This window comes from Entelurus aequoreus, linkage group LG03, assembly GCF_033978785.1.
Source record: "Entelurus aequoreus isolate RoL-2023_Sb linkage group LG03, RoL_Eaeq_v1.1, whole genome shotgun sequence".
Classification (NCBI taxonomy): Eukaryota; Metazoa; Chordata; class Actinopteri; order Syngnathiformes; family Syngnathidae; genus Entelurus; species Entelurus aequoreus.
The window spans coordinates 14,167,614-14,189,113 of record NC_084733.1 but is presented as its reverse complement, the minus strand read 5'-3'; the positions used below and the strand labels follow the sequence as shown (position 1 = coordinate 14,189,113).

At 40.4% G+C, this 21,500-nt stretch overlaps 1 protein-coding gene across 3 annotated transcripts in view; it reads right to left on the bottom strand.

The window, feature by feature from the left end:
* Positions 1-21,500, bottom strand: part of LOC133646197 (receptor expression-enhancing protein 6-like) — a 31,538-nt gene that overhangs the window by 4,177 nt on the left and 5,861 nt on the right. The window contains exons 3-6 of one of the 3 annotated variants that reach the window (XM_062041328.1): positions 18,049-18,142; positions 10,201-10,339; positions 6,302-6,470; positions 414-523 (exon numbers count right to left, since the gene is read on the bottom strand). In XM_062041328.1, coding sequence (XP_061897312.1) covers positions 453-523; positions 6,302-6,470; positions 10,201-10,339; positions 18,049-18,142 — 473 coding nt within the window. In that variant the 3' untranslated portion in view covers positions 414-452. Of the gene's footprint in view, positions 1-413; positions 524-6,279; positions 6,471-10,200; positions 10,340-18,048; positions 18,143-21,500 lie in introns of all 3 variants that reach the window. The other 2 variants (XM_062041331.1, XM_062041329.1) reach the window with 2 other exon arrangements.

The window sequence follows — 21,500 nt, the reverse complement described above, 5'->3', positions numbered from 1 at the left end:
TGAACAACTACAACCTTGTTTTTTTTTGCGATGATTATTTATGTATTTATTATTTGTTTACCTACTTATGCTATATTACTAATTTATTTATTCACTAATCTGTTACAAACAGAGAAATAAATTGTATAAAATGATATGATACGAAAAGGGGTAGGATTAAATAAGCTCTGCTTCTTCCTACTCCTTTTCGGACGTGCTGTAATGAAACAACTGGAAATATGTGATGCATTACATTGTATCGTATGCATGTTCGATAAAAACTGAAACTGTCGAGGTGACTTTTCCTGATATATTCACTTTTTTTTCCCGCTCTCTAGAGCACTCACTTTTACTTTCTCTTCTCACTCCATGCAAAGAATCAACCCAGGACAACAAAATGGCGCAACCAAAAAGATTAATACTAGTACTGTTACCTGATTGGCTGTTAGCGTGTCACTCCCACTGATCAGTGATCACTTCCTGCGTTGCTTGGTTACCAGAAAGCGAGTGACTCTGTTCATGCAACCAACCTTGCTTCCGGTTTCTTCCGACAAAGAAGGAAAAATATATATATATTGAACGTTTTATTAGACGCATTTTTTTTTATTAATATCAATTACGTGTCTATTGCAATATGGATTGATATTGTTTTTATCGCCCAGCCCTAAATATTAGTTATAATTAAAACTGTCCAGTAATTTCACAATAAGCGCAAAGTACGTGCTTTTGCTGCCATCTAGTCTACTTTTAGGTCTATGTGGCATAAAATGAGCAAAACATCAATACAGTATTTGTTTTCCAATTCTTGTTGAAATCCTGTGCTTTTTGAGGTTAGGATTACAATGAACATTTTTAAAAACATTCAGTGTATTTCCATGCACTTTTTCAAATAGTTTGGTTTCTTCTAGTTTTACACCTGCATGTGAAGTCCCAGTTTTTTGTGTACCGCATTTTTCGGACTATAAGTCGCAGTTTTTTTTCATAGTTTGGCCGGGGGTGCGATTTATACTCAGGAGCGACTTATGTGTGAAATTATTAACACATTACCCTAAAATATCAAATAATATTATTTAGCTCATTCACGTAAGAGACTAGACGTATAAGATTTCATGGGATTTAGCGATTAGGAGTGACATTTTGTTTGGTAAACGTATAGCATGTTCTATATGTTATAGTTATTTGAATGACTCTTACCATAATATGTTACGTTAACATACCAGGCACGTTCTCAGTTGGTTATTTATGCCTCATATAACGTACACTTATTCAGCCTGTTGTTCATTATTCTTTATTTATTTTAAATTGCCTTTCAAATGTCTATTCTTGGTGTTGGGTGTTATCAAATACATTTCCCCAAAAAATGTGACTTATACTCCAGTGCGACTTATACTCCGAAAAATACGGTAGCTATTTGGGAATGTGAATAGGAGAGAAGGCTACAGCTCATGGCTTTGAAGCCATGAGCTGTTGGTAATGGTTTAATGTGTTTGAAAGACACTGGTGTTTACTGTGATCGTCATAGACATACAGTGGGTACGAAAAGTATTCACACCCCTTAAAAATGTTTCACTCTTTGTTTCATTGCAGCCATTTGCAAAAATCAAAAAAGGTTCATTTTCTTTCTCATTAACACTCAGCACTCCATCTTGACAGAAAAAAACAGGAGTGTAGATTTTATTGCACATTTTTTTAAAATAAAAAATTACATGCACATAAGTATCCAGACCATCCATCCTTCCTCCGACGCTTATCCGAGGTCGGGTCGCGGGGGCAGCAGCCTCAGCAGAGAAGCCCAGACTTCCCTCTACCCAGCCATGTTGTCCAGCTCCTCCCGGGGGATCCCGAAGCCTTCCCAGGCCAGCTGGTAGACGTAGTCCCCTCCAACGTGTCCTGGGTCTTCCCCGTGGCCTCCTATCGGTCGGTCGTGCCCTATACACCTCCACAGGGAGGCGTTCGGGGGGCATCCTGACCAGATACCCGAACCAGCTCATCTGGCTCCTCTTGATGTGGAGGAGCAGCGGGTTTACTCTGAGGTCCTCCCGAATGACAGAGTGTCTCACCCTATCTTTAAGGGAGAGCCCCGCCACTTGATGGAGTAAACTAATTTCAGCCACTTGTACCCGTGAGCTTGTCCTTTTGGTCTTAACCCAAAGCTCATGACCATAGGTGAGGATGGAACCGTAGATCAACTGGTAAATTGAGAGCTTTGCCTTCCGGCTAAGCTCTTTCTTCACGACGGATTGATACAGGGTCCGCATTACTGCAGTCGCCGCTCCATTCGGCCTGTCGATCTCACGATCCACTTTCGCCTCACTCGTGAACAAGACTCCGAGGTACATTAATTCCTCCACTTGGGGCAATATCTTCTCCATAAAAGGTATGAACAGAACCGGTGACAAAGAGCAGTCCTGGCGGAGTCCAACGCTCACTGGAAACAGGTACGACTTACTGCCGGCAATGCGGACCGAGCTCTGACACCGATCATATGTGGAACGGACTACCACCATCAGGCGGTCCGATACCCCATCCTTCTTGAGCACTCCCCACAGGACCTCCCAAGGAACACGATCCAATACCTTCTCCAAGTCCACAAAGCACATGTAGACTGGTTGGGCAAACTCCCATGCACCCTTGAGTATCCTGCCGAGAGTAAAGAGCTGATCCACAGTTCCACGACCAGGAGGAAAACAGAGGTTTGACTCTCCGGCGTATCCTCCTCTCCAATACGCCTGAATAGACTTCACCGGAAAGGCTGAGGGGTGTGATCACACGATAGTTGGAACACACCCTCCAGTTCCCCTTCTTAAAGAGAGGAACCTCCACCCTGGTCTGCCAATCCAGAGGCATTGCCCCCAATGTTTACGCAATGTTGCAAAATCTTGTCAACCAAGACAGCCCCACAGCATCCAAAGCCTTAAGGAACTCTGGGCAGATCTCACCCAGCCTTGGGGCCCTGCCAGCGAGGAGCTATTTAACTACCTCGGTAACCTGCGCCCCAGAAATAGGAGAGTCCACCACAGATTCCCCAGGCACTGCTTCCTCATAGAAACGTGTATAGGTGGGATTGAGGAGGTCCTTTGAAGTATTGTCTCCACCGATCCACACTATCCTGAATCGAGGTCAGCAGCACACCATCCCCACCGTACGTGGTGTTGACACTGCTTTGCTTCACCCTCCTGAGGTGGCGGATGGTGGACCAGACTCGCTTCGAAGTAGTTCAGAAGTCGTTTTCCATGGTTTCCCCGAACTCCTCCTATGTCCGAGTTTATACCAAAGACTATAAAAATGGGACCCATAACCTCCCTGCAACAAAGGGTTGGAGTTGGGGGTTAAATCACCAAAATGATTCCCGGGCGCGGCGCCGCTGCTGCACACTGCTCCCCAAGGGGATGGGACAAATGCAGAGGACAAATTTCACCACATCTAGTGTGTGTGTGACAATCATTGGTTCTTTAATCTTAATCTTTAATCTTGTCTGTGCAACCGGCGAAGTTGCACACCACTTGGCCTCTCGGTACCGGTCTGCTGCCTCCGGAATCCCACTAACCAAAAGGACCCGGTAAGACTCCTGCAGCTTGACGACATCCCTCACCGCTGGGGTCCACCAGCGGGTTCTGGAATTGCCACCACAACGGGCTCCAACCACCTAGCAGCCACAGCTCCGATCGGCCGTCTCAACACTGGAGGCACGGAACATGGTCCACTTAGACACAATTTCCAGCACCTCCCTTGTGACATATTCCAAGTTCATCCAGAGGTGGGAATTGAAACTCTCTCTAGCTGGAGACACTGCTAGATGTTCCCAGCAGACCCTCACAATGCATTTGTGCCTGCCAGGATTGACCGGCATCCTCCCCCACCATCGGCGCCAACTCACCACCCGGTGGTGATCGATGGAAAGCTCTGACCCTCTCTTCACCCGAGTGTCCAAAACATGAGGCTGCAAATCCGATGACACAACTACAAAGTCGATCATCACCTAGGATGTCACGGTGCCAAGTGCACATATGGTGTTCCTTATGGATAATCTGTGACAAGCCCAGAAGTCCAATAACAAAACACTCAGGTTTAGATCCGGGCGGCTGTTTCTCCCAAACACGCCTCTCCAGGTTTCACGGCCGTTGCCACTGCGTGAAGTCCCCCGGCGGAACAAGGGAATCACCTGGGGGAGCACTCTACAGTGCTTCCTCTAGGGACTGCAAAGGTCTGTGAGCTGCTCTTTATTCTATGTCTTACCTAGGATCTGTTTGTCCGGAGCATTGAAGCCCCCAGACAACATAGCTCCGAGGATCAGTGGGACACTTTAACTCCTCTTCCACGATAAGGTGGCAGCTCGGGAGGGGAGATAAATGCAGCAATGTACAGAGCCATCCTGAAAACCAATGCTTCCCCTAAAATTTGATTGAGCTTGAGAGGTGCTTCAAATAGAAAAGGGCAAAGAGGAATGGGCGAAACGACCCAAATATAGGTGTGCCAAGCTTATGGCATTGTAGGGCTGGGCGATATATCAATATATCGCGGGTTTGTCTCCGTGCGATATAGAAAATGACTATATCGTGATATTCGAGTATACGTTCTCACGCAGTTGCTTTTAGCTGCAGGCATTACACAACAGGCTCTCCTCGCTCTTTCCTGTCTCTCCTTCTCACAGACAGCAAGCGCAGCTTCTACACACGTCACATACGTATACGCCCTCGCGCAGCAGAGAGGTAGCAGCATGGCTAACGTTAGCTGTGATGCTAGCAGTAATACGAGCGAAAGAAGGCGCGAATCTGGTAACAAATGAAGGAATAATTAATTCCCCCAAAAACATCGTCTGGCGGTGGTTTGGCTTCAAGTGGGAATTAGTCGAACAGACAACCGTAATTTGTCAAGTGTGGGGCGAAAGCGTTGCTATAAAAACTAGCATTACTGCTAATATGTAGCATCATTTGAAAAGTCACCTGCTGGAGAATGAAGAGTGCTTACTCCGCATGTCAACATCTCCGTTCGGTGCCACACGCCCACACCATCAAAATGCAGAGGCAAAGATTTCCAGATCAACACCGTATGAAAAGAAAATAGTGATTTTTTTAGTTGTGATTTCCTTCTCTACATGAAAGTTTTAAAGTAGCATATATTAATGCAGTATGAAGAAGAATGTTTTAATGTAGACACATAGAATCAACATACTGCTGTGATTATATGCATCAAGTGTTCATTCAAGGCTAAGGCAAAATATCGAGATATATATCGTGTATCGCGATATGGCCTTAAAATATTGCAATATTAAAAAAAAGGCCATAATGCCCAGCCCTATGGCATCGTATTCAAAAAGACTTGAGGCTGTAATTGCTGCCAAAGGTGCATCAACAAAGGATTGAGCAAAGGGTCTGAATACTTGTTTACATGTGATGGAGTTTTTTTCTTTTTCATAAAAAATTCTACATTTGTTTTTTTCCTGTCAAGATGGGGTGCCGAGTGTACATTAATAACATATAAAACGATTTTTTATTTTATTTTAGCAACTGGCTCCAACGAAACAAAGAGTGAAGCATTTAAAGGGGTCTGAATACTTTCCGTAGCCACTGTAATAACATTGTATATGGACATTTAGTTCATACATTACTAAAGAAAGTATGAATAACAATGTTGATGATTTGAATTAAATCCAAGGCAAAGATGTAGTCTTTAAGTCATGTGATCTACCGTTGTTCATTTTAAGGTAGAAAAGTAGTAAATCAGATCTTTTTTAGTTTACGTTAATGAAATACTAGTTGTATTTTTTGTATTATAATTATCTTTAATTATAGGTTAAGATTGATACACTTTATACATACATATATGACATTACTGATACCTAGTGACCATTCAGTATATTACTAAATATCTCTTAAATAACAACTCTGCAAATTCGACTGATCGTCCGTTGACTGTGGGCGAAATCAGAATTAGGTCCATCTCCAAGAGGATTAAGGCAGTGATAAATAACAATTGTACTCATACTAAATATTGTGTTGCCCACAATTTACACAATAATGGTTGTGTGTCGACACATTTTCAGTGGATAGTAAATCAACTGTACTATACAAGCAGTACAGCGACTACTCCGTGTTCTAGCCAGCGTTCTACAATATTGTGTCTGGAGAAGATACAGTATGAAGAAATGGTTGCTGAAATGATAGGTGTGTATTTTTGCAAAATGGTTAATTCGAAAAGTGAATGTGAGGTATGCATGTCGAGTTCAGCATGCAGGAGGAGAAAGGCTGCTGCTGCTGCATGCCAGAGAGTATCCAAGTATATAAATGTGGTGGTACTTGCATGTGCACTGTTGGTATCTCACCCTCCTTTCTGACGCTTTCTGACACGCTCGTGGCCGTGGCGGTGAGGTCGCTCACCACGCTGTCCATGGCTTCCTGGTGTTTCAGGAAAAATGGGCGGATGACACGCATGTACAAGATGTCGGAGCCGTTCCACGTCACCGGAGACATGCACCAGATGAGGAATGCGCACTGAGGGGAGAGAGAGATGACGTTTACGAAAAAATTCAGATCTTTTGGCAAAGACTACAGCCTTCACAATATGATTCGGAGGTCAACCAGGTTCCCAGAATTGATTGGCCCAGACTAGGGTTGCGCGATATGTACAATATGAATTTATCCGACAACAGTTTTTAATACTATTGTTATATTGTGATGATGCATGTTGATACACATACTGGCTGTGTCCCGTGAACAAACGCGACCTCAGCGCAATGTGCCGTCATTGCTAACGACTAACGCCCCTCCACAGTGCAGATGCTTCTAAGTCAGCAATCCTCACCTATTTGGTGGCAAATAAACTATGTTTCTTACAGGTATAATTATCACTGGAGGCCTAACACGCTACACTACACACTTTTAGAAGGTTATGCTAACCGCATGTGAATGTAAACAAAAGGTGTGAATGTGAACAAAAGGTAAGTGTATCAATCAAAATATACACAGTAATGATACCAAGTGTTAACATGTTTCTCCATGTACTAGGTTAACGCATACGCAGTGTTTGTGGGCGGGAAGAGGGGATAGAGTGTTTCCGGTTTTACCTCTGTGCGTCACTTGATTAAAAGTTGTAAACCAGAATAGACGTCGTGTTTATTCACCCGCATTTAACATTGGTAGCAGAGGATGGTTGAGGATGGCTGCTAACTATAAAATACCGCCGAGGTTTGACGAGTCCAAGCCATACGAGTGCTGGAAAAATGAAGTTAACATTTGGACGCGGGTTACAGAACTCGATAACAAAAAGCAAGCACTGGCTGTGGCTTTGGGACTTGAAGGAAGAGCCAGAGAAATCGCAATGGAGATATCTGCGGAGGAGTTGGACAATGACAAAGGTATGACGGCATTATTTGCAAAACTGGATGATGTTTTCCTGAAAGAGGAAAAGGACCGCACATACTAAGCGTACACATACTTCGACCGCATCACCAAAAATAGTTCTGTTTCAATGGTGGACTACATTATTGACTTTGAACAGTGCTACAACCGGATGAAAAGGTACAATATGACACTCCCTGATGCGGTGTTAGCCTTTAAACTTCTTGACACAGCCTGCCTCGATGAGAAAGACAGGCAGCTAGCACTGACGGCTAACACGGAGCTAAGCTTCTCGTCAATGAAGTCAGCTCTCAAACGGATATTTGGAGGTAAAACAACGGGCTCGTCAAGCGAGATACAACTGAACCAGGACACAGCTTTCCTCACAGAACAGCCACAATGGAGAGGAAGACTGAACACACCGTTTCAACGTGGACAACAAAGATCGGTGACGCCGTTACCGGGTACAAACCCACTGGATAAGAACGGTTAACGATCACGTTGTGCCGTGTGTCAAAGCACATGCCACTGGGCGAAGGACTGCCCGCACAAGAAACACTCGATCTCCTCTTCCCGCCCACAAACACTGCGCATGCGTTAACCCAGTATATGGAGAAATATGTTAATCTCCCTATCTTTTATAAATAAAAATAATTAAATAGCACATGTTTCTTGAGAACACCAAGTACAGTCTCCCTATATAGTCGATACTACAGTGGTTAGAGTATTTTATGTATTATCAAAAAGCCTGTTGTTTTTGTTAGTTTACAAACTAAGGAAATTAGTCCCTGGACACAGGAGGACTTTAAGGGCAAAAACCATAGGATTTATATCAATGTGAATAAAAGAAAGTCATTTAAATATTATTTGTTATTATTACACTGTCATCTTGTGTTTGAGTCTGATTATAATTGTGATTTGAAATGTGATCATTCAATGATGTTGAAAATCCCAAGTAACCGCACTGGTATGACCAATACTGCCCCGTAACTATTTGGTGTTGGTTCATTACCCAAGTTTGTAGTATCGGTCAAAAGTGTAAAGTATCCAAACAACATAAGAGTAAGTGACTATTACATTTTTACTACCCTTGTCAACGTTAACGTGTTAACGCATGTGGTTAATAAAAAAAAATGATGTAAGTTAAAGTTAAAGTACCAAAGATTGTCACACACACACTAGGTGTGGCGAAATTATTCTCTGCATTTGACCCATCACCCTTGATCACCTCCTGGGAGGTGAGGGTAGTAGTGGGCAGCAGCGGTGGCCGCGCCCGGGAATCATTTTTGGTGATTTAACCCCCAATTCCAACCCTTGATGCTGAGTGCCAAGCAGGGAGGTAATGGGTCCCATTTTTATAGTCTTTGGTATGACTCGCCTGGGGTTTGAACTCACAACCTAATGAATGAAGATTAATCACGGTTTGTTTTGACCGTCGGAAGGTGGCGCGTATTTCACACGCTTACTTGCTTATGGTAGTCCATCGTATCCGATGATGACTTCCACTTCTTCTATTGGTGAGTTTTGAGGTGACTAAAAAGTCCAATACGAGAGCCACATGGTCTATTGCAATGGGGGCATATGAAGTTAGTGTTTGTTGTGGTCTTGGCTGCAGGGCCCATCTTCCTCCTCTGGCGTTTCCCTTCCCTCGCTGCGCTTCGCTCCTCTTCAAAATGTTGAAGGCCTGCATGGCAGAGTTGCCTCCAGAGAGGGCGATCTGAGGCAGAGCTTTCCAGCTGTGTGTGCTGTATTCCACACCTCTTGAGAGTTATTTTCAGTTGGTCCTTGTATCTCCGCTTTTGGCCTCCTGCAGATCTCTGGCCATGATGAAGTTGTCCATACAGCAGTTGTCGCGGAAGTCTATCAACTGACATTCTGATGGTGTGGCCGGCCCATCGCAGTTGGTATTAGAGAAAAGTGGCCTCCAGGCTCTTGGTACCAGTTTTACTCAGGACTTCCGTGTGTGGCACACGATCACGCCATGTCAGCCCAAGGATCCGCTGGAGACACTTGATGTGAAAGTTCTCCAGCTGTTGGATGTGGTGGCGATACAGGGTCCAAGCTTCACAGCCATATAATAGTGTGGAGACACAGATGGCTTGGTAGACTGCCACCTTGGTACGTATGCTGAGGTCTTTGTTCACATACACCCTCTTACGCAGTCTACCAAAGGAGGCTGAGGCAGACCTGATTCGATTTTGAACATCATTGTCCATGCTGCAGTTTTCGGAGAGGATGCTCCCAAGATATTTGAAGTCTGGGACTATTGCTAGGGGCTTGTCATTGCACACGCAGTGATCACGCCACACGCTAGCGTATTGATAGCGGTGTGCTCTGCGCCCTTCAAATAGAACTCAGAAGGAACTTTAGATAAAACTGAGGTAATTAATTAGAATTGCAGGGACAAACTTTATCATAGCACACGTCAAGCTAGAATCATGTTACAACAGTAAGTAACCAGATATTAACAGTAAATTAGCAGGTAGACTAATAAGTTTTAAGAAAATAATGCAACCGCAATGATACTACATGTCAGCAGCCAAATTAAGACTCTTTGTAACCTAGTTCGACAGTGTTCTCTTATCATTTACATAGCAAATAATATATTGTGCTATATATCGGTATTGCAGGAGTCTGTAATATATATCGCAATATAGATTTTAGGCCATATCACCCGAGCATTTTGCTTCTATTACTATAATCAACAATTGCCACTTGCTCTACCAAGTTGACATAAGATGTAGTGTCCAGAAGAGGGAGCTGTCTACCCACCCAACAACATGACCGCTTCAATACATGGGGAAGGTTTGACTTCTGAATCAATGAGAAACATGGCCCACAAGTCCTACTAATAAAAAAGGAAAGCATAAATATATAAAGATACCTTTCCAGCATAGTAAAAGGGGAACCAGAAGAGGAAGATGTCAGAGAAGGCTTCTACAATGCTGAAGAGTCCATACACAACCCAGTAGGTGAGCCACTGCGTGTCATCCTCCTTCACTGTGCTCTCAATGGCTTTGATACTGTTAAACAAGACACACGTCAACATTTAGAAAACATATAAAAAAGAGGGGCAAGCGGTAGAAAATGGATGGATGGATAAAATAAAAGCTGTGCAGTTCTGTCGTTGCATCATCTGAATGTGTTAAAATATTGACCTGCTGATGGCGGTGTTACGCGACAAGCTGAGGGGACGTTTAAATAAATCATCCTGAGAGCTTATGAACGCGTCCGACTAATTACACGATAATCCACCCGAGTGGTGATTAACCTCGGTGATGAGCAAAGTCATTAGGATTCATGGAGGCAGCGAGGTGATTTATGTCATTTCATCACTGGGATATGCTCACTGCAAATATTATGGCCTGCAGCAACAGTAAGAGCACAGACGTTACTTATGATACGTAATCATTTAACGAAGGCTGCATTCCATTCAGATGAGCCTGTTCCGTGTACAGGATGCACAATAATATAACACCTTTATTTGCATAATGTGGTGAAAGTTCAGCACAATCACACACTGTACTTCCTCACACTAGGGATGATGTTTGATAAGAAATTATCGAGATCGAGCCTTATCGATTCTCTTATTGAGTCCAGATAGGTTGTTGTATATGGAAAAAAAACACACAATATTTGGTTTAACAAAAGCTCACTTTTATTATATAAGAAAAAAATAAAATCTAATAAATAAATAAATATTGACTGTTACCCCCCTAAAAAAATAAAATTAAATAAATAAATACTGACTGTTGTTACCCAAAGTATATTAAGTGGGATTTTTCAGAAAAACAAATATATACAGTAACACAAAAACAACCTGTCTCTGTGATCACTATAGGTGTATAAATAATATTATAGTTTTAAATAAAATTAGTCCTTTGGGCACAAAACTGAAAATAATACAGCTCACCAAAAAGTGCACTTCTGCTGCTATTTGACATAACTGTTTGTTATGATGCTTTGACATTTTTGCACTTTATTTCTTTATTGAAAGAAAATTCTATGAAGAGAAAAGTTGTTTGCAAATGTGGGTCCAATGCTAAAAAATGAAAAGTTAAAGCTAAAAAAAGAAATACACTTTACTGAGTTAACATTATTTCTTTATAGGGGGAAAGATGTGATGTTATGAGCTAGGGAATATAACAACTACACTACCCAGCATGCAACGGGAGTGACGAGCATGCGCGGTAGCCCCGAAAAGTGTTGTTGCATGTCGCCACCCGGCAGCTAAGAATGAGGTTATGAGCACGCTGTGAAAGTAAACGTCAAGAACTCCAACACACCTCGTCTGCATTATTTATAATTAGACAGACAACACATATACAGTGTGATTTTGTTTTGTTTACAAGGAAAGAAAAACAAAAGTTAAAAAAGGGATATGTCATATATGTATGTGCTGCGGTTGCTTTAAGAACGTTGCGACAGCTGCCGTAAAGGAGGTGCATTGCTAGCCTGGTTGCTATGTTTCCGGTTGGTCGTAAAAGTGTTCGTCATGTGTTTGTACCCTGCTCAAATCTCTCAGTAAAGTTATTCATTGGATTATACCTTTTGTTTTGAACTTTATTACACCTTGGAGCGCTTTTTCCGGTCCATTGTTTTTCCTGCTTTCGCTATCTGCGCCTAATGACTGGACTACGTGACTTCATTTCTTGTGATGTCCCACGGGGCATTTCTGGTCGGGACGGGATTCGTTCCCAGGGATTCGAATAAAGAACCAACTCTTTTTCTTTACTACAGTGGTCTCGATAACGGGTACCGGTTCTCAAAAAGGGATTCGAGTCCGAGGACTCAGTTCTTTTCTTATCGAACAACCGGGAAAATCGGTTTCGAGTATCATCCCTACCTCATACTGTACTGTAGTGGCCATTTATTTGTTCAACTGCAAAGAAAAGACAGACATCTATGAGGAGACATTTATTTGTAAAAATGTTTTTTTAATCATACTAAAATTGTCCTTCGCCGCGTCACACTTCAATGTTTGCAGATTCACTCCATGGCAGATTTCTTTAAAGCATATTCTTTGTATTTTGGGCCTAAATTAAGCCTTTTCAAGCATACAAATGGCTAAATGTAATAAAAATATCGAAAATACACAGGGGATGGAATCAAAAACCGGTTCTTGTTCCGAACCAGTTCCCAGTGTATCAATGCCTTAAAATTGCTTGCCAATTTTTAAAAACAATTCTCTTAACAATGCCGTCCTTACACAACGTCAGGGGCCCGGGCAGAACTAACGCTCTGAGGTTTACTACATTTTACACGAAAAAATTACAACCGCGCTACTTGTAATACGTATTTCATCAAGAGGACATACGAGCAATACGCTGAAACATTTGAACATACAGCATGCCGGCTACTCCGGCTTCCTCCCACCTCCAAAGACCTGGGGATAGGTTGATTGGCAACACTAAATTGGCCCTAGTGTGTGAATGTGAGTGTGAATGTTGTCTGTCTATCTGTGTTGGCCCTGCGATGAGGTGGCGATTTGTCCAGGGTGCACCGTGCCTATCGCCCGAATGCAGCTGATAGGCTCCACCGGTATAAAATGGATGGATGGATGGAGAGACAGAGACTACGTTTACACTGCTGGCCAAAGTGGCCCAAATCAGATTTTTTCCAGGTGACTGTTTACACTGCAAGTAAAATGTGATTTTTATCAGACTCCAGTGTAAACGCACACAGGCCCCACTGTGGCCCCAATAAGGCCTCGACGTCACTTGCATTCGCACTTCGATAAAGTGAAAACAAAGGAAGTTGACCAGGAGGAAGTCACTACTACAAAATAAAATAAAAGTCGTAACACCTTAAAAATTAGTGTTTCTGTACATTAAAAGTAATATCATGTATGAATGGATGTATGTGTATAGTGTAATATATTTGGGAGGGTTCTAATCTTTTTATGGCTGTTAAGTAGAAGAGACACAGACATCAGCGTGGATGTAAGGGAGCTTTATTTTTCAACTCACATGTAAGCAAATGCGCCACAGCGTCAATTTCGGTCTTTCGACAATCGCCATTTCTTTTGAATCAAAATATATATTCATATATTACATTTAACCTATTATTTGCGCACTATTGACAAGTGATGCATCTAAAATTCAGTCTTAAATGGGAACCGAGTGTTGTGATGAAATATCCATTTCCGCTGGCGACTGCGTTTTTCTGGCGCACACGAGTGACGTAGCTTGCCCAAAGCTGACGAAAAAAAATCACATAGGTCACATACAGGTCTGATTGCGTTTTGACTGAAGTCACATTTGATAAGATCCGATTCCAATCGGACTTAGGACTACCTCCTGATGTTGCCTGAATCTGATGCCAAAAGATCAGATTTGAAGCACATTGAAGCGTTTATACTGGGAAAAAAAATTCTAGGGCTGCAACTAACGATTAATTTGATTAATCTGTCGATTATTACTTTGATTAATAATCGGATAAAAGAGACAAACTACATTTCTATCCTTTCCAGTATTTTATAGGGGAAAAAAACAGCATACTGGCACCATACTTATTTTGATTGTTTCTCAGCTGTTTGTACATGTTGCAGTTTATAAATAAAGGTTTATAAAAAAAATTAAAAAAATAAAATTGCCTCTGCGCATGCGCATAGCATAGATCCAACGAATCGATGACTAAATGAATCGCCAACTATTTTTATAATCGATTTAATCGATTAGTTGTTGCAGCCCTAAAAAATTCAGATCTGTGTCACATGAGGGCAAAACAATCCAATTTGGTGTGCAGTGAAAACGGGAACAGATTCTGACTGGCTCCGAGGTGGGCAGTAATCGCTCTAGTTCAGGGGTCACCAACGCGGTGCCCGCGGGCACCAGGTAGCCCGTAAGGACCAGATGAGTAGCCCGCCGGCCTGTTCTAAAAATAGCTCAAATAGCAGCACTTACCAGTGAGCTGCCTCTATTTTTTAAATTTTATTTATTTACTAACAAGCTGGTCTCGCTTTGCCCGACATTTTTAATTCTAAGAGAGACAAAACTCAAATAGAATTTGAAAATCCAAGAAAATATTTTAAAGACTTGGTCTTCACTTGTTTAAATAAATTCATTATTTTTTTTACTTTGCTTCTTATAACTTTCAGAAAGACAATTTTAGAGAAAAAATACAACCTTAAAAATTATTTTAGGATTTTTAAACACATATACATGTTTACCTTTTGAATTCCTTCCTCTTCTTTCCTGACAATTTAAATCAATGTTCAAGTAAATTTATTTTTTTTATTGTAAAGAATAATAAATACATTTTAATTTAATTCTTCATTTTAGCTTCTGTTTTTTCGACGAAGAATATTTGTGAAATATTTCTTCAAACTTATTATGATTAAAATTCAAAAAAATTATTCTGGCAAATCTAGAAAATCTGTAGAATCAAATTTAAATCTTATTTCAAGGTCTTTTGAATTTCTTTTAAAAATTTTGTTCTGGAAAATCTAGAAGAAATAATGATTTGTCTTTGTTAGAAATATAGCTTGGTCCAATTTGTTATATATTCTAACAAAGTGTAGATTGGATTTTAACCTATTTAAAACATGTCATCAAAATTCTAAAATTAATCTTAATCAGGAAAAATTACTAATGATGTTCCATAAATTCTTTTTTTAAGTTTTTCTCTTCTTTTTTTCGGTTGAATTTTAAAGAGTTGAAATTGAAGATACACTTTGTTTCAAAATTTAATTGTCATTTTTTTCGTGTTTTCTCCTCTTTTAAACCGTTCAATTAAGTGTAAATATCATTAATTATTAATAATAACAGAGTTAAAAGTAAATTGAGCAAATTGGCTATTTCTGGCAATTTATTTAAGTGTGTATCAAACTGGTAGCCCTTCGCATTAATCAGTACCCAAGAAGTAGCTCTTGGTTTCAAAAAGGTTGGTGACCCCTGCTCTAGTTCATGTCTGCCGCGAGCTTCTCCTTTCACTGCGGCAGGGAAGAGTACACGCAGGGCAGACAAGTAGCAACCATGGTGACAACTTAAACTTCTCGTAGACATGCTCTTGTCTCAGTCATTTGCTCCTCTTCTGTTTCATCGTCACAAGCTCCGGAATTTGCATGCACGTTGCGCGGCTCATTAATATGAGAAGCCGAAATCGAAATTAAAAATTGTATTAATTGTCCAGCCCTGGTATCGCTGAAAGTTGTCTGCTGTCACTTCCCTTATGTCTTTATGATGTTCTGTGTTTTTTTTAAATTTTTTTAATGGAGGGTAGTAGCAGGTCAAACTACTGCTCATTTAATCTGAAAATATTTGAGTCCACCTAATTTGTCAGGTAAACCTACGGTAGATTCAACCTTAAGAGATGTTGGTTGCACGTTATTTTTTATATTAATATTGTATTATTTCAATGTTGAAAAACAACAGCAAAAGTAGCAGGTAAATCTACTGTTAAAATGTTGGTTAATGTAGTTTTATTGAACATTGCTTGAATGTTGAAAATGAGAGCAGAAAATGTATCCTGACTTGTCAATTCAACCTAAAGTGTTTGTTGCACTTTATTCAAATACGATGTGAATGCATTGGCCATAGATTGTTTACTTGCTTGTTTGAATCCATAATTCATTGATACCTGATTCGCTTACCGTATTTTTCGGACTATAAATCGCAGTTTTTTTTCATAGTTTGGCTGGGGGTGCGACTTATACTCAGGAGCGACTTATGTGTGAAATTATTAACATTACCGTAAAATATCAAATAATATTATTTAGCTCATTCACGTAAGAGACTAGACGTATAAGATTTCATGGGATTTAGCGATTAGGAGTGACAGATTGTTTGGTAAGCGTATAGCATGTTCTATATGTTATAGTTATTTGAATGACTCTTATCATAATATGTTACGTTAACATACCAGGCACGTTCTCAGTTGGTTATTTATGCATCATATAACGTACACTTATTCAGCCTGTTGTTCACTATTCTTTATTTATTTTAAATTGCCTTTCAAATGTCTATTCTTGGTGTTGGGTTTTATCAAATAAATTTACCCAAAAAATGAGACTTATACTCCAGTGCGACTTATGTTTTTTTCTTTCTTTGTTATGCATTTCCGGCCGGTGCGACTTATACTACGGAGCGACTTATACTCCGAAAAATACGGCACAAGAAATGTCATTATTATAGGAAACTTTACCTGCAGTGTCCAATATATTTAGTGTTTATTTCACACTGACTGAATTTTTTTGCTAAAATTTACTGAATCGATTTTAACTCACTGATTCGTTTCGGATCGTATCGTTAAAAAAATAATAATATGAATCCTGAATCCCTGAATTGTATCGGCAACCACAAATTCTGAATCAAATCGTTAAAACAAATCATTACAGCCCTGCTTAGCAGTTCTTCTCACTAGTTTGTCGCGTCTAGCGAGGCGATGTCCGTTTATTCTGAGTACGAGCTCGCGGTCTCGCCTGCTCAGACCGAAACAAAGATTGTGAATGACTGACAAGAGGTTTCACTCTGTTCATTCAATTCAACTGTCAAATAAATGTACTTGAAGAGAAACACACACAGACATAGGAATTTAACGATGCGGGCAAAGTTATCAAGTTAATTTTAAATTATCGTTCCAATAATTGACTATCTGCCCCGGTCTACAAATGTATGAATTTTTTTTAAACATCCCTGGACATTGTATTTAATGCTTTTTAATGCCATTCAAATTTAAAATATATTTTATGACTTACCGGTACTGCTTTTTAATGACTTGAATCAAATTTTTTGATGTACATTTAAAAAATAGCTGATTATGATAATTGTGCTGTCCAGTTGTTTTAAGATTAAGATTAAAGATTAAAGTACCAATGATTGTCACACACACACTAGATGTGGTGAAATTTGTCCTCTGCATTTGACCCATCCTCTTGGGGAGCAGTGGGCAGCAGCGGCGCCGCGCCCGGGAATCATTTTGGTGATTTACCCCCAACTCCAACCCGTGTTGCTGAGTGCCAAGCAGGGAGGTTATGGGTCCCATTTTTATAGTCTTTGGTATGACTCGGCTGGGATTTGAACTCCAACCTACCGATCTTACATCTTGTTTTCCTTTTAGTCTCATTTGCAAGTATTACTTATTTAATGCTTTTCAATGCCATTCAAATTTGAAATGTATTTTATGACTTTTAATGCTTTTTTAATGATTTTAATCAAATTTTTTATGTACATTTAAAAATTAGCTGATTATGCTAACTGTGCTGTCCAGTTGTTACATCTTGTTTTCCTTTTAGTCTCATTTGCAAGTATTACAAAGTAATGTGCATTGCAGTCGTGTATAGACTTTGGTGTGTTGCCAAGATAGGAAGTAACTATTGCTATGAAGTTAAAAGTGTGTCTCATTTATATGTACTTGCACACCAGTTGTTTGAAGTTGTAGTTTTAATGATCAAATATGGAGGTATGGAAATCACCATGTAAAATTGCTAATGCTAATCAGTAGCACGTATATGGCAAAGCCAATGTGAATTAGTATGGAGCTAGTACATTTTAGAAAATGAACAATAAGATCCGATAGCTCAGTTACAGCTCATGCTATTCTATTCTGTGTTATATGTTGCACGATTGCACCAAGTAAAATTCCTAGTTTGTGAACCCGTTCTCAAACAATGGCAATAAAAACTATTCTGATTCTGATTCTGAAAAGTAGATTTTTCTTTTTTTATTCGGTGGAGGAGGGGGGCACTATTTCACAAAACACAGTGTGTAACTTGCTTGAAGTTGATACATACGAAAAATATGCTGGGTAGACAAAGCCGATGAGGTTGCAGAGCAGCGAGGCCCCGTACCCGAACAGGAGAAAGAGTCCGACAATGCAGAGGGCACCTGGGAAGAAAAGCAGGATGTCAGGGCGGCACAGTACCAGGATGAGGAGGGACATGAAGCCCAGCGCAAACAGAGCCATCTGTGGGTGAAGTTTTAATTGAAGACGCCCGGTCATGCGACACTTCGGTAAACAAAACAATCCCCAAATATCAAGTAGCACGTTTTAACTTGGAGCTGCTGACAAAGTGACTTCATGAAGCTGCTGCCGGATTGTAAAGCATTTGACTAATCAAATGTCTGCAGAAAGACAAAAAAAAAATGTCATCGAATTAGAGGTGGGGAAAATTATCTATTCTTCGCTGCATCACAATTACAACATGGACGATTCTTGAATCCATGGACCAATGTCCATGTATGTTAAATAAAGTAATACGGACGGTTGTAAAATACGGCATTAATACTAATGTTATCTAAACCTTAGTTCTAAGTTCGGTTCTAACTAAGGGAGAACAATTTGCTAACATCCTTTAAATGTTATGTGTTGGCTGCGTTGGTGCAGACACACACTGAGGAGGGAGGTTGAGAGGACAAGCTATGCTAACTGCGCCGCTAAGCTAGCTTGAATGTGAAGTAGTAAAACAAGAAAATAATAAATTTTTTGTACATTACAACAGAAGGCTAATAAAAACCATGTTAGAGCAGAAAGTAACCAGCTATTAAGAGGACATCAGCAAGTAGATTAATAAATTAGAAGAGACTAAAATATCCATATAGTGTGGCCACCAGCCAGCAACACTTTTAGCCATTGATATGAACGAGTAGATAGACGACGCACGTCTTTGAGCTGCATGTTTATGGAAACTGGGGTGTCTGACATTCTGTGGTTTTAGAAGGCAAGAAAATTAAATCAAGGATGCCTTCTTGCTAGTTAGGACGGTTATTTTTTCACTTTGCAGTTTACTTAAGTTCTCAAACATCTGGTCTTCATTATTAAAAAAAAAAAAAGACTAGATACGTGAGAAATAAAATTCTGTTTCAAGAGCTCTGTTGTGGATAAGCTGGGCTCTGAGGTCAAAGAGTTAAGAACCCCTGAAGTATATCATATATCGCCTATATAGTGCAACCCTACATGAGATAATGTTGCACACTGATATACGCGTATGAGGCATACGTGCTTGACAGGCAGGAAAGCCAATCAAAGCAAACATTTTCTTCAATCTGTTCGACAAAGTTTAACATGTAACTGTGACAATTAAACATTTGTCAAGCCGCCACCTCATCGCACGGCCAAAAACAGACCGCATCTGTTCAAGCTTGTTAAAAACATTACTTTTATTGCTACTTTTTTGTTATGTATCCATATTAATAATAATGTAACTAGAGATGTCTGATAATGGCTTTTTTGCCGATATCCGATATTCCGATATTGTCCAACTCTTAATTACCGATTCCGATATCAACCGATACCGATATATACAGTCGTGGAATTAACATATTATTATGCCTAATTTTGTTGTGATGCCCCGCTGGATGCATTAAACAATGTAACAAGGTTTTCCAAAATAAATCAACTCAAGTTATGGAAAAAAATGCCAACATGGCACTGCCATATTTATTATTGAAGTCACAAAGTGCATAATTTTTTTTAACATGCCTCAAAACAGCAGCTTGGAATTTGGGACATGCTCTCCCTGAGCATGAGGAGGTTGAGGTAGGCGGGGGGGTTGAGTTGGGGGTGGTGGTGGTAGAGATTCTTGTTTGGTGTGGGTTCACAGTGTGGCGCATATTTGTAACAGTGTTAAAGTTGTTTGTACGGTCACCCTCAGTGTGACCTGTATGGCTGTTGACCAAGTATGCATTGCATTCACTTGTGTGTGAAAAGCCGTAGATATTATGTGATTGGGCCGGCACGCAAAAGCAGTGCCTTTAAGGTTTATTGGCGCTCTGTACTTCTCCCTACGTCCGTGTACACAGCGGCGTTATAAAAATTCATACATTTTACTTTTTGAAACAGATACCGATAATTTTCGATATTACATTTTAAAGCATTTATCGGCCAATAATATCGGCAGTCCGATATTATCGGACATCTCTAAATGTAACTATTTAATTGTATGTATCTCTCATAATGAGGGCTTTTTTCAGCATTTTTTAGGTGAGATTCAACAAAAGACCTAATTATTTATAATCGCTTTTTTATTTATTTTTTAATATTAATCGCTTGACAGCACTAGGAATGCAACAACTAGGGACTGCCACATAATTTGGTCAAGTGTACACCACCATTAATTCCACTGTGACAAAGTCCGAAGCAGAGTTGCAAACGCTGCGTCATTCTACTTCACGATCATAAGCACTAGCTCCCTCCACCAGACCAGAAGCCGAAGAAGAAGAACCGGTTGATGTGCAAGACAGAACAGAAGCTGATGTTGCACATGGCAAACATTTGCCTATGGAAAATTAACAGTGGAACAACCGCTATGTATTCATACAACATCTCCGGGGCGCAGACGGATGCAAAGTCCAGCTACATTTCTGCATTGAGTCAAGTCACCTGCCTGCATGCATGGCGTCCAAAGTATCAAATTGAGTTGGTGGCCTTAGAAACACCGCAGGACATTTCTGGAAGCAGGAAGAATGTGACGTAATTTGAACTGCTGCGCAGTAGTTTCGAGACGCTTCATTTGCATAAAAGGTGCATCGTTCCTTTGCACGTGTTCCGCAGTGGAACCAAGGGGACGTTTAGGACTAGTTTCACTTTCACAGACCAACGTTGTCGGTCAACAACAATCTCCGTTCACACGCACCTGCAGCAATGACTGTATATATGCTGCATTACACACATGTCCGGCCAGTAGTGCACATGTACACAGCATCTGCTTGGTATAAACGACATGCCTTTTCTTGATTCTTTCTCAAATTTGAGTTCTAGGAATGGGTATCATTTACAATTTAACTGATACTAGCTAGTACCAAATCTGTACATTAAAACGGTGCCGCTGCCTAAACAAATGGGACAAATGCAAATTTTTTGTAAAAAAATAAATGTTTTCACTATCGAATTTCGTAACACTCAAGTTGACCAGAGTAGTAATTTAACCCTTGTGTAATGTTCATATTGTTGTTACTCAGCCAGCGTTTGTGGGTCTGATGGACCCCTTGCATTTTGTGGCTTTTATGCCTCACAATCAAACACTTTTATGTTAAAATACTGAACAGATTTTTACCTTATCCCAATAAACATATTTTCAGTATTTTAACATAAAAGTGTTTGATTGTGAGGCACTAAAAGCCACAAAATGCAACAGGTCCATCAGACCCACAAACGCTGGCTGAGTAACAACATTATGAACGTGGCACGGAAAATTTCTCTGCCAGTTTCTGCATCCCACAGGGATTCTTCTTTTGTGTTTCTGCA